At 38.5% G+C, this 12,771-nt stretch overlaps 1 protein-coding gene and 1 non-coding gene across 6 annotated transcripts in view; one reads left to right on the top strand and one right to left on the bottom strand.

Annotated features, from left to right (window-relative positions):
* The window catches only part of LOC147227288 (pleckstrin homology domain-containing family G member 4B-like), a 29,872-nt gene extending 19,595 nt beyond the window's left edge, over nucleotides 1-10,277 (bottom strand). For all 5 annotated transcript variants that reach the window (XM_086159772.1, XM_086159775.1, XM_086159774.1 and 2 more), the window contains exons 1-2: nucleotides 9,989-10,277; nucleotides 47-244 (exon numbers count right to left, since the gene is read on the bottom strand). In XM_086159772.1, coding sequence (XP_086015898.1) covers nucleotides 47-244; nucleotides 9,989-9,991 — 201 coding nt within the window. In that variant the 5' untranslated portion in view covers nucleotides 9,992-10,277. The remainder of the gene's footprint in view (nucleotides 1-46; nucleotides 245-9,988) is intronic.
* A 270-nt stretch (nucleotides 10,278-10,547) lies between these two features.
* On the top strand, nucleotides 10,548-10,620 carry trnav-uac (transfer RNA valine (anticodon UAC)). The gene has a single exon. It is a non-coding gene; the product is annotated as a tRNA-Val (tRNA).
* Nucleotides 10,621-12,771: the final 2,151 nt, after the last annotated feature.

Here is a 12,771-nt window from a genome sequence, read left to right as displayed (position 1 = left end):
AAAGCTTACATTGTGCAGTAGCATAATAGTAATAGATGTTACTTACACATGCAGCCTGCTGCACTGTGTCTAGAATGTGCTTTGCTGGAACTAGAAAGTCCAGCAGGCAACGCAAGGCATCCCCCTGGTAGCGACTGTCGATGACTTTAAAGAGCTGGCTGAGAAGGGTGGGGGCAGTGGCCTCAAAGGGTGGATACAGCACAGATAGCAGATTCTGAATGGACTCCTCCAGAGAATCAAGACTCTGAAAAAACAGGGGGAAAGTATTTTTATGTCTCATTGGTTTCATTGGATGGGCATTTCAGCATTCCAGGGGTAAATGTAAGGACTTTGCTGAGCCAGTCTTCTATCACATTGTACCCCATGACACTTTTCTCCACCCATTCCAACCTGCTTGAGCCCGTCTCTTCACCTCTTTTCTACACTCTCCGCTGCTCTGAACTGTTGACCCCAAGTACCTGAAATCCTTCAACTTCTTGATCACCACTCCCTGTAACCTAACCGTTCCACCTTATTCACACACACATATACTCGGCCTTGCTATGACTAACCTTCACTGCTGTTCACAAATGCTGACTTCTGCTCTCAGTCTAGTTTCCACTACCATCACACTTCGTCTCCATTCTTCAGGCATCTTCTCAATCTCTAAGATCCTGTTGAATAATCTGGGCAGAAACTCTACGGCTGCCTCTCCTAGACACTTCCACACCTCCACAGGTATATCATCAGGACCAACTGTCTTTCCACTCTTCATCCTCTTCAGTGCCTTCCTCACTTCACTTTTATTAATTTGTGCTACTTTGTGGTCCACAATAGCCACCTCTTCTACCTTTTCCTCTCTTTCATTTTCCCCCTTCATCAGCTCTTCAAAGTACTCTTTCCATCTTCCATCACTCTTCTATCATCTGTCAATACATTTCCCTCTCCATCCTTAATTCCCCGGACTTGTTGTACATCCTTTCCATCTTGATCTCTCTGTTTCGCCAACCTGTATAGATCATTCTCTCCCTCCTTACTGTCCAACCGAGCATACAAGTCATTGTACATCCTTTGTTTTGTTTTTGCTACTTCTGTCTTTACCTTACACTGTATCTCCCTGTACTCCTGTCTGTTCTCTTCAGTCCTCTCACTGTCCCACTTCTCCCATGCTAACCGCTTTCTCTGCATATACTCCTGCACTTCCTCATTCCACCACCAAGTCTCCTTATCTACTTTCCTTCCAGATGATACACCAAGAACTCCCCTACCTGTCCCCTAAATTACATTAGCTGTAGTTGTCGAATCATCTGGAAGCTCTCCCTGACCGCCCAGAGCCTTTCTCAACTCCTCCCTGTAAACTATTCAACACTCCTCCCTTTTCAGCTTCCACCTCTTTGTCCTCTGCACTGCCTTTGTCCCCTTGATCTTCCTTGTCAAAGCAAAAATAATTTAAAAGTAGTAATTTACTGTAATGTTAAACAACAGCAAATACAGCTGGGTCAGTCACATTGATCACACTGGTCTTTCACATGTCACAAGAGAGGATCATCCCAACCCTCAATCCACCCTCTGTGCCCACCTTTTAAATTTCGTCAAACAGCCTTGCAGCAAACATGCCAGTAATCAGAGTCTGTGAAGGTGTTTCTCAAGGCTAGCATGGCCTACGGTTTACAGTTTCACATTCTCTTTGACGTTAACTCATGGCGCGCAACCCGCTTTAGGCGCTGCTTTATTTAGCCTCGCTGAGACCATGGCAGCAGTCGGCAGGAGTCAATGTATATACGGGATAGCTGATGGGTGTGAATGTCAAGACATAACATGACTATTACTGCAGGATTTCTGAGGTTCATGTCACTTAAGTTTAAAAGTCTTCTTGTCAGGAGTCAAATCAATTAGACCAAAAAAAAATTCCAGACCAATTTTGTCATGGGAAGTACAAAAACCCTTACTCACCCTTCCATGCTGATGGAAAAAGCAAAAAGGCTTTTTCAGCTGGGCAACTAGCTAAATATTTCTATTTTGACTTCACCCTGCTTGCATCATATAATTTGATGAATCCTTTCCCCAGTTGATCTGCTCATGAACTGTCTTTTCATCATAATTTTGTCATGTTTTTATGTAATTCTGTTTACATTACAAAAAAGCTGTTAGTGACACTAACTCAAAAAACATCCTAAAACAATGTGTTTAATAATTGGACATCATATGGCTTAATTGAAAATGAAACCAAACAGAACAAATAAGCAGAATAAAGTTAAGTAAAAGCAGACATAATCTGTTCACATTGTCATTTTAGCAAATAGGAAAACTGCACAGACCTGTAATTTATATGATAAACATGAATGCGTTTGTTGCGTCTACACTCCAATTGGATACATAATTGGACACCACATTTGCTTAAACACTGATATTTGGTTTGCAGTGGGATGTTACGTACATAAATGCGAGGACATTCAATGCCAAACATTAGATGCAGATATTGAATCATGCTGACCATTTGTTGTTACAACATTTTTAAGTGCTGTTGTTAATAGACACTAATCTCTTCCAAACAATTCAATCGCATTAACTCCAGCATGACAACAACATTGGCAAAAATATTAGAGGATGTATTGGTAGGGCAATTTTTCAAGCCCAAGTATACTTATTAGCTTGATAAATTCCACCACTGGACTGAATTTCATCTCAGATTGTCTATTCTTAATTTCATTTCTTCTGAAGATACTAAGGTTTGTTTGTATCATTCATCAACTCATCTGGACTTGCAGCTCCAAAAATTCTCCTCTGACTCAGAGCCTCCTGGTCAGTCTTTCCCCACTGCTCAGAGATGGAATATGGCCCTCCTCATCCTTATCATTTCAAAATACGTGGGTAAAAGTAGTGTAATGGCAGAAAAGCTACTAACAAACAAATGAGGATGTTAGAAATCTCATCAGCACAACATATACTGCGAGCATGTTCAGATCGCAGCTCATGTGTTATTAAGTTAAATGTTTTTCCGTCCTGTTGACACTGAGCAACTTCCTCATCAGCTCTTAAACAATGTGCAAAGGCTATTTGGTCGAGTTACTCTCACAAGTTGGAAATGTCAGAAATGTAAATTAATGTCACCTAAAAATAGTAAACAGCAACGTTAAAAGGCCTTCTGGGTGAAATCTAACTCAGACTCTTTAAGCACTGCTAGTAATACGATCATTACCAGTTACTGTACATCTACTGACGGTGATATTTGCAGAAATGCAAATGTCATGCCTTTTGCAGCATACATTTTTTTTTGTGAGTCTGTGTTTGTGTTAACATGTTTGGGTTGCGTATATTTGTGGAGCGTTCTGTTGCTGCAGATTCACACGGTTCTCTGTAAACACTCGGCTCTCTCACTCCGCCACGGAAATAAATGACAACACCCACATCACTATGGATGAAATGTCCCTCTGCGGGAACTGAGGAACGTTTGAATATCTCTGTCCAGTATCATTATGAAACAGAAATAGTCTTTACACATTCCAGATGTCAAACAGTTTCCTGCCTGGACACTATTTAAATACCTTGCATTGCAAAATTTAATAAAAGAACACTGAAGGGGGCCAAAAAAATCCCAAGTATTTTTCCTTTATAGATAATTTCTTTAACATACTTTTTTGGGGGACAGTATAGCAAATAAGTTTTCAGTGTCTGAAGGGAAAGGGAAATTTGCTGACAGAAAGGCAAGAAGGAACCAAAGATCTTGAGCTGGAGATGCAATGAAATGCTGTGTTGATACTCCACAACAAACCACTGGGTGACTCCAATCATGCAACCAGATGACAACCCCTTTTAAATAGTTTATCGTATCCATGATTTCAATTGCGGTAACAGTCAACAGTCTCTTAACATCAATGTTAATCTTTTAGTTGGGACAAAACTGGAGGATGGTGCACAGTATAATATTGGTTATGTTCCAAAAATGGTAGTTTCTCTGCTGTCTCCCATAGCAAGTTGTTTGTTGCTTAGTTTGAAAATTGATGCAAACACATATTTTCATGAAGGGTTTTATGAGCAACCTTACTGTAAACGGAGCTGATAAAAAGGTACATACAGTATGCCGGTAGGACTCTATATTTAGGCGCAGCATTATCATATAGATACTTACACGTATTATACTGACTATGTGAAACTAATTTGACTCAACACAATAATAAGATGCACATGAACTGTCAGGTGATGATGCTATTATTTGCCGTAACAGATTTTAACAGCAAAATAAAAACAACAATATAAGCAATTAAAAATCAGTCGGTGATCTCCTGAAACCTTTACAGAGAAATCAGACAAGGCTGCTAGTAAGCTGAGAATATCAACGACAAAAGCGCCAAAAACTCAAGTATTCCCTCATTGTAGGCTTAATAGTGTGTAAGTTTTTCATACTTAGACTGTATTCTGATATTACAATACCTTATCTATATCTGATTTAAATAATCAGTTTCTGTTTTAATTTGTGAAAAAAAATGTGCATTTGTAAATTAGTTGGTAATCAGAACAACTGCATGCAAAATAATTCATTATTTATTATTAGGTTTACAGTGGCTCATTATTACTAAAAGTTAAGGGTGAATATTTACACATAATTAAGTATTACCCTGCTCTGAATCCAAGATTCCTTTCCTGTTGTGAGATGGGCATTATTTGAATTCTTACCAAAGTAATAATATGTAATTAAACAATATATATAATTAAATAATAATAAAAGCGGCTGTTTTCCTGATCATTTCATGGAAATATTGGAAACTGAAGAGGGCCCATAAATGATGCTAGATAAAGTGATGAATGAGGACAAAAAAGCTTTAAATAGTTTGAAAGGCTATAGCTAGATGATTTCAGCTTCCTGCAATTTTATTTTCCATGCAATTGACCTACCATTGTTGTTTGTTTGAAAGTGTGTTTGTTTGTTTGTTTGTTTGTTTTAAATCATATTGTCCTTGGTGGATGTACAGAATGATTTTCATGAAACTCAGATTAGCTGTGGCATAACAAAGACAGGAACTATACGTTTATTTTTGGCATCAGAATTAAATTACTTTACTCCATGCTGTTTATGGAACTCCCCTCAGTTTATGAGTCTAAGCAAGTATCTTCTAAAATACTCTGTAGTGTCGTCTGTAAATAGAACGCCTGAGAATTATGTGAAGCACAATAAGTGATGTAATTTGGACAAACTTCAGAGTGTATGCAGCAAAAGCAGGAAAAAAGAAAAAACAACCACCAAACATGGGTGAAAATAATCAATTTCCTGTGTTTATGTATGCAGCTTTTCATCTTTGGAAAAAAGTGAACTACACACAGATTCCCAACCAGATTAAGCACACAGTAGGCCTATTAGCTGCCCGCTCAAAGAAGGGTTGAGGGGCAAACATTTCTCCTTCAGGGGAATGTCTTCTCCAGAATTGTCAGACAGCTTTTGCTTTGCTTTGACGAACATTAAACTTTATGACTTAAAGTGCATGTGCTGTATGTGAGTATTCCCAGTGCTTTCCTTATGAGATGTAAATAATGTGATCATAAAATTCTCCCTCATCACTTGTGTCCTCAAGTGTACAAATAAACAGTTTTCGGCAGGGTTTAATTTTGTCTGAGTCTTTGAAGATCAAGTTTTTTTTCAAAGGACATGTCTTACACTTCATTAAAGATCTCTGCCTCAGATTTTCATCAGTGGATTTGGTCCAGATGCATTAACCTTCACACAGAAGTCTTCAACTTTGAGAAAATATGAATTTTCTTTATGCTAGTTATAATTAGGCTGAATATTTTTAATCAGCAGCTGATCATTCATGGGATACTTTGTTAGAAATAACTTATCAGTACATTAAATTAGGCAGCTTTAAGGCTTTTATTTCAATAAAACCGTAGGAAAACGTGGGTGTAGAGACTTGTAAAGCTTCAAATACCTTTTCTCTACATTCTGAATGGTCAAGTTCAGTACCAGACGTACAAAGACTGAAGTGATGAGCTTTGTTTCAGGTGACAACTATATATCAGGTGCATTATGAGCAAAACAAGCAAACTCAACTACATTTTGATGGTGAAGTGTGTTGCAGTCTGACACTGACTTCCCTCTAGTTCAGGGGTGGGCTGTTACTTTGTCTGGCCACGTTTCTTATTTAATATTTATGTGCAGGCCAACTTGGTGTCATGTAAATTGAATGAAATGAAAATTGAAGTATTTAATTTTTTTGGCATTTTATTTCAACTTTAAAATCATTCATTATCATATAACTGTACCGACATTATTTTGTATACAATCATCCATACAAAATTAAACAAAAGGAAAAAATAAGGAGTTTCTAATTTCAATATTGATTTAAAATACATATTAAAATATTCAAAGAAAATGGTTTGGCGGGCCGGATAAAAAGCAAAATGCACCAGATGTGGCCTGCGGGCCGTAGAATGCCCGGGACTGCTCTAATTCCTCCTTCTTGTAATAGAAATATGGATTTTCTGACCAATGCACAACATGTGGGAGCGAAGAATCTGTATTGAAATAATTTCCCTTGCTAAAGACCATTCTAACAAAAAAGTATTTTGTTTTGAGAAATATATTATACTACAAAACCTTGGCCTTAATATGTGACATAAGGTAAATATTATTCCTCAGTGCAGAAGATGCAGTGTTTTTCCAGAAAAATGCCATCATTTCTCGTTAGCTTTTCTATCGTGAAGCTTCTGTTTTAAAAAATACACCATCCAGACTAAATCCTGTTTAATGCAGACAGATCTCTTGCTTTGTTTAGCATGAGATCATGTAAACACTCCAAGTGAACATTCAGTGAATGATGTCACTTTGCGTACTTTGTTTTCAGTGGGACGACGGGCTTCACCACCTGCGTCTTTGTCAGCTGGCAGGGTTTTCGGCAGCAGCTCCGATGAGTCACTCTCTGATTGTGACAACTTTCTGAATGAGAAAAGCTTTAACAACATGTGTCCTGACCAGGAAGGACCAGTTGTGACAGACTAAACTATGTTGGATTTTGGAGGAAAATTCAATTGTGCCATAAATTGATTAGAAATGACGCAGCGGAAAAAAATACAGAGAACAGATGTTGCTCTCAAGGGCACAACAAACGTCTGTCATGAAGAATCTCCCTGTTTCATTGGATGCCTGTCAAAAAGTATTTTTCTTAACAAAGATTTATCTCATTTTGTAATATCTTAAGTTAAACAACGAAACCTATGTTGTCTGGTTGGTGTGTAAGAGGGGAAAGCAAGCTTCAAGATATACACTGAAATGGTTCATTAAAATTTCACTGAGTATTTATTACTTTTATTTGGTTGTCCAAAAATATCTTTTCAGGTTTTTGAGCATTTTTGTGTAAATAATTCAGCATGCTATTCTATTTACAGCTAGAGAAGACGATCCAAATTCTCATCACTTTCACTCTATCTGTGTGTGTGTGTGTGTGTGTGTGTATGTGTGTACTGTGTGGAGGCTGGTTATATGGAGTAAAGGGATATAAATGTAAGGATGTACCTTTCAGCCGTAGAGTACCCTCAGACTAAAAGGTACAAAGAGAAACACAAACGTTTTTACTGGACTGTCTATTTTCTACCTCCTGACTCTCAACACGCAGGTGGACCCTGAACCAATATGCAAAACAAATGACAACATAACAAGCACCAGCTAATCAGAGCTTGCATGCACACACACACACACACACACACACACACACAGACACACACAATGGTCATACCTGACCAGCTGGTCGTCCTGTATTAGCCTGTACAGCAGCAGTCAGAGACCAGGCATAACTATTTCAAAACACCTCAGGTAATTATGAATGAGCACATCATGAGTGAGATCATTGGTCTACGTGTGTGTGTGTGTGTGTGTGTGTGTGTGTGTGTGTGTGTGTGTGTGTGTGTGTGTGTGTGTGTATGGGTGGGTGAGAAGTGTTATTACATCAAAGTATAACCTTGCTTTCAGTGAAATCTCCTCTGTAATTTCCCCCGCAGGTGAGTTTTATACAAAACACACTGGCTTGGAAATAGGTAAGTATCAGTGAGGCACAGGAAAAGGTGTTAATTCAATCGGGCGATATATCAGTTAGTTGATGTAATCAGTGGATATTGGTCTTTCACAGACACACAATACTGGCTGAAAGAAATATCTGATCAGAAGGTTATGATTTCTGCATTTGGTTGAAGGTATGTTGTGATGTCATTGTCAGGAAGTCTAATAACAGCTATTTAGATACTGCGGACAGCTGTAACTATATTTTTATGTTGTGCTGTTTACTTTTTAAATCCACCTCTAGTTGCTTGGAGATAAATGCTGGTGTTTTGTGACATTTTGACATATTCTGCTGTTGATATTTGTTGGATTTGGAATTATCACTAACTGATTTTCATGCCTATCCCAAAAAATGTCCTACTGCTTCTTCTTCTGCTCTCTTATATGAATCATCTACCTCCATCTTACGCTCTTCTCTGCAGCATCTTCTCACACCAACTTACTTCACATCCCCTCTCACTGCATCCATAGATCTCTTTGGTATTCAAGAAATTTGAGAAAAGTCTCTCAAAAATGGATTTTCATATAACACAAAATTAAAATGATAATTGGGAGGTTGGGCAGAAAATGAGCGATATTGACCTGGAGGATGGAACATTAATCCTGGAAAATGTGACTTCATGTTCAGCAGTTAAGCAAACAGAGCTGTTAAGCTTACTTTTCATCCTTAGAATCACCAGGACAAGATGTCTTTCTGCTAAGGAAAAAGATGCTCTGTGTAACCTGGTCAACACAGGAGCAGCTTCCCAAACATTGAGGTCACTCTTAATACAGGAACAGTCAGATTCATGGATTCTGTGCAACGACACAGCACATATTCAGGAAAAGAAAAAGAGTGGGTAAATGACGGCAGCGCGCATCCACACAAACACAAACACAAAATGTCCTGCCAAATCAAACCTGCAACAGAGCCAGGCGGGCTTTTTAAAATTCAGCAACTATATAACATCCTCCCAGGCAGTCTGTGCCAAACAAAATCAGCTTTATGTGCAGGCTGGGCACACCCTCTCTGCAACCCAGAGAAAACCCATTCATTCAGGAGTTTCCCCATCAGAATGTGCTGGCTGAGATTCCCGACAGGCTAAAATAGGGGAAAAATAACCTTTTTGAGTTTCTTAATTTCAATTAATATGTTACACACTGATATTGACACTCAAAAACAAGTCCCCTTCTGTTGCTCTTACGTGGCTTCTCACACCAGATTCACTGAGGCTCTTGCATGACTCACATGCCTGTAAATGTGAATCCAGAAAGTAGGCCGATACAGTGGCTTGTTTGTGAAATCTGCTTCAATGCTCAGTAACCTGAAGCCCCCATCTTGAGTCAAAATGCTTGGGCAGAGCAGCGACTGTGGAGTTGTACGTTACAGTCAGACAACATGCATGTTTCAACATTGAAGGCTTCGTGTCAGGGTGTAACGGGTGGATTTGAATTTCAAACAGTCAAACCCCATGTGGAAGGATAAATCACAACATGAAGTATTACCATCATTTTGATTGATTTATCCTTTTATCTATAATAGATATCGAACCAAACTGTCAGTAACAAGCTAAGCTGCACTTTTACTCTTCTAGACGGGACCTGCACGAGTCCAAGTAAGCACAGGGAGATCGCACAACTGTTTCATGAATGGATATTCTTGTCAGTCCTGTGCAGAAATTGTTCTGTATTATGTACATCAACAAATATTTGTGTACTGTTACAGTTAGTCATCTAAAAATGTCTTACGCGGGAGCTTCGAGAAGGTCCTCAACCTCCTGCTGTCGCTTCCCAGAGAAATGACAGGAAGACGACAGGACGCATCTGTCCTCATAATAATAATGACTTGCCAGGCAGTCAATGAAATCATCTCTTAATAATGTTAGTTTAATTTTTAATGTTAAAAACAACAATTAACAAAACAAGACGAACATTCAACCCAACGACTAAACGAGATGGAGGTAAAAGACCAAAAGAGCATATTACCATCTTTCTTTCCTGGTGTTGCCATTCCCATTCATCACAACAGAACTGGATCCTGAAATAATCCAGCAGAGAAACGTTCGTCTACAGATGCCTCTCCCTAGTGGTGGATCTTGGACCAAAATAAAATCCAGTCTGTCCGATCAGTCATTCCCGGTCGAGTGAGTGAGGACTACCTAAAGCCAGCTGGATGAGCGTCAGACACATTTTCAGCTGAACCTCACTTAGCGTGTAATTTCTCTTGTTTGCAGTTGCTCTGTCTCTCCCTCTGCTCTCTGACGGTGTTTGTGCTTCCTCTCATTGCACATCGTGTGCCGGGTGCTATGTTTGTCTGACAAGAGCAGCATGACCAAACATGAGGAGAGGTGAGAGGAGGCAGAACGAGGGGGGAGGGGGGTAAACCAACAGCATAGGGAGAGGAAAAAAGCTGTAAACTGCTGTATTTTCAATTAACTTGGGGTTTTGAGAAAAAGGGAACATCGTGCCATTCAGCAGCCTGGTGTTTGATGAAGACTTGCTATTTGCTAATCAGCGACTTCCTGCCAAACTTATAAAAGCAAATGGTTCCATAGTGTAGTGGTTATCACGTCTGCTTTACACGCAGAAGGTCCTGGGTTCGATCCCCAGTGGAACCAGAAAAAACATTATAATGGGTGGCACAGGGGGACCAATTGTCCTAGGGTCCTCCTAGTTTGTCAAAGTGTTGTTGAGCAAGACACTGAACCCCTAACTGCTCCGCTGTCGCTGATAGATGGCAGCCAACTGTTCCTGTTTCAAGGGCTAAATGCAAAGAAGGAATTTCCCCGGGAGGGATTAATGAAGTCTTAATTATTATTAATAAAAGAAATGTCTGTTCCCTCAACATCCAGTAAATTTGCTCCAAATTTATGGCAATGCTTTACTTTTTCTTTTGGAATTAGGATATTAGTTGCATAGCCATTTTTAGAATAATGCCTCAACAATTCTCAGGTGCTTTATCAGTAATTTATCAGTAATTTATCAGTTGTTACTGGCTATAAATTGTAACTGAATGGTTTTTTTTTGATATTTTTCAAGGTATTTTTAGTTGCTTGTTTACTTGTATCACCATTGCTAATTTACTGGTAAACTTGGTCAATTGTAAAATGGACCAAAAGAAAAGCAAAGACAGTATATAATTGTGAAACATGAACAAATAGTGATCCAATCTGTGTTAGGATGTAGACTACAAGCTATATATCACATTGAGCAAAAATGTATGACGCAAATCAAAGTGAGATGGTATCAGATAAACATGTATACAGTATCCAACCCTAACAAACATACAACTTTCTTAAATCAACACAGGCACAGGCAAAATAACATTCATCATGAACCTACAATTCGCCAAAACCAAGTAGCCCTTCATGAGTTTAGGCTTGTGTTGTTCCTCCTGTGGTTACATGACTGACACTCACTCTGCTCCCCAACAATCAGGCCCACATGAGATGAACCATTAAATATTAGGCTGAGAGTACCTCGGTTAGGCAAGTAGTCATTAAGGTCTCGCTTGGATTCTTATACATTGATGCAATGCACTTTAACAAAGTGTCGAAATCACGTTTTGTGAGTGTGCAAGTGTTTAAGGCAGGGATAGGGATTTGATCGATGAATAGGACATCAACAAGATGTAGAAGTCAAATTTTTTTCCCATTATTCCTTTAAAACACACCTTTTTTTTTCTTGGTGTGTATAATTGTTATAGTTTTCTTTAAAAGTAGAGTGTGCACTATCTGACCAGATGCTGGATGATTTGGTGGACTTTACATTATTTCATTATAATTCACTGACAGGGTTTAGAACATCCATATAAGATACACAACAAAAATAAACCAAGATGTCCCCTGCATTAAGAGTGCTTGAAAACCACATTCTATCTAAAGAAATCTGATGCATCATCACCGATCATTGGCTCAAAATACTTTCAAAATTTATATTGCTCACTTATTCCTTTCTCATTTACTGATATATTCATGTTGAATTTTCAGAATTTCTTGCTAATTTTTAAGTATAAATAATTAGAAATATTTATAGAGTGTTATGTTGATTTTATGGGGGACCAAATTGGTAGAGGGATTAAAAAAAAAATTTTAAAGAAATTAATTACCAAAGACCTGTCAAAAACACAATTTACTTATATTTGGATGTAGATGATAAAATCCTAAATCACATTTTTTTGAAACATCCATATCACACTTGAAAAATGTCGACATGTAATTATATTGTCCGGTTTTACCAGAGACACACTGCATAATCAGGCTTATTTCAACTTACATAAATGTCAACTGCGAATAACATTTGTTTCACTGTTTTGCGCAAACCCTTAATCATAGGGCTTAAGTCATTTCCCATGAGGCAACAACATCAAACGCAACAAAAAAACAGCAAAGGCCCAAATTACAAACCATCACTACCACGTCCTCATTTGTTATATCACCATCCTAAGGACAAACAAAACACGAAAAAGCAAGCAGGATGTAACAACCAGGAGTTTAAGGGTGAACTGAATGTGCCGAAGCACCGGCCACGCAGAGAAACAACTTTTGGATAGAAGTCATAAAACTTCCAGCATAAGTTATGTTGCCCTCCTTTGGGAAAATGTGTGTTTCCTCAACTTGTTGACATCGAAAGTTCGTGTTTTCCTGTTTAACTAAATGTTCAGAAGTAATGTTAAAGTTTCTATTTACACATTGTAAGGCTTCATGTCATGTGACGTCATAAATATTTCCAAGCAGATCTTAGTCCCCTATTCAGGATAAATGATGTGA

This window comes from Fistularia commersonii, chromosome 14 (genome assembly GCF_037954325.1).
Source record: "Fistularia commersonii isolate RoL2024-O1a breed Wild chromosome 14, RoL_Fcom_v1.0, whole genome shotgun sequence".
In the NCBI taxonomy this organism is placed as follows: Eukaryota; Metazoa; Chordata; class Actinopteri; order Syngnathiformes; family Fistulariidae; genus Fistularia; species Fistularia commersonii.
Note: the sequence above shows the minus strand (reverse complement) of the source record. Positions and strands in the feature narration are given on the sequence as shown.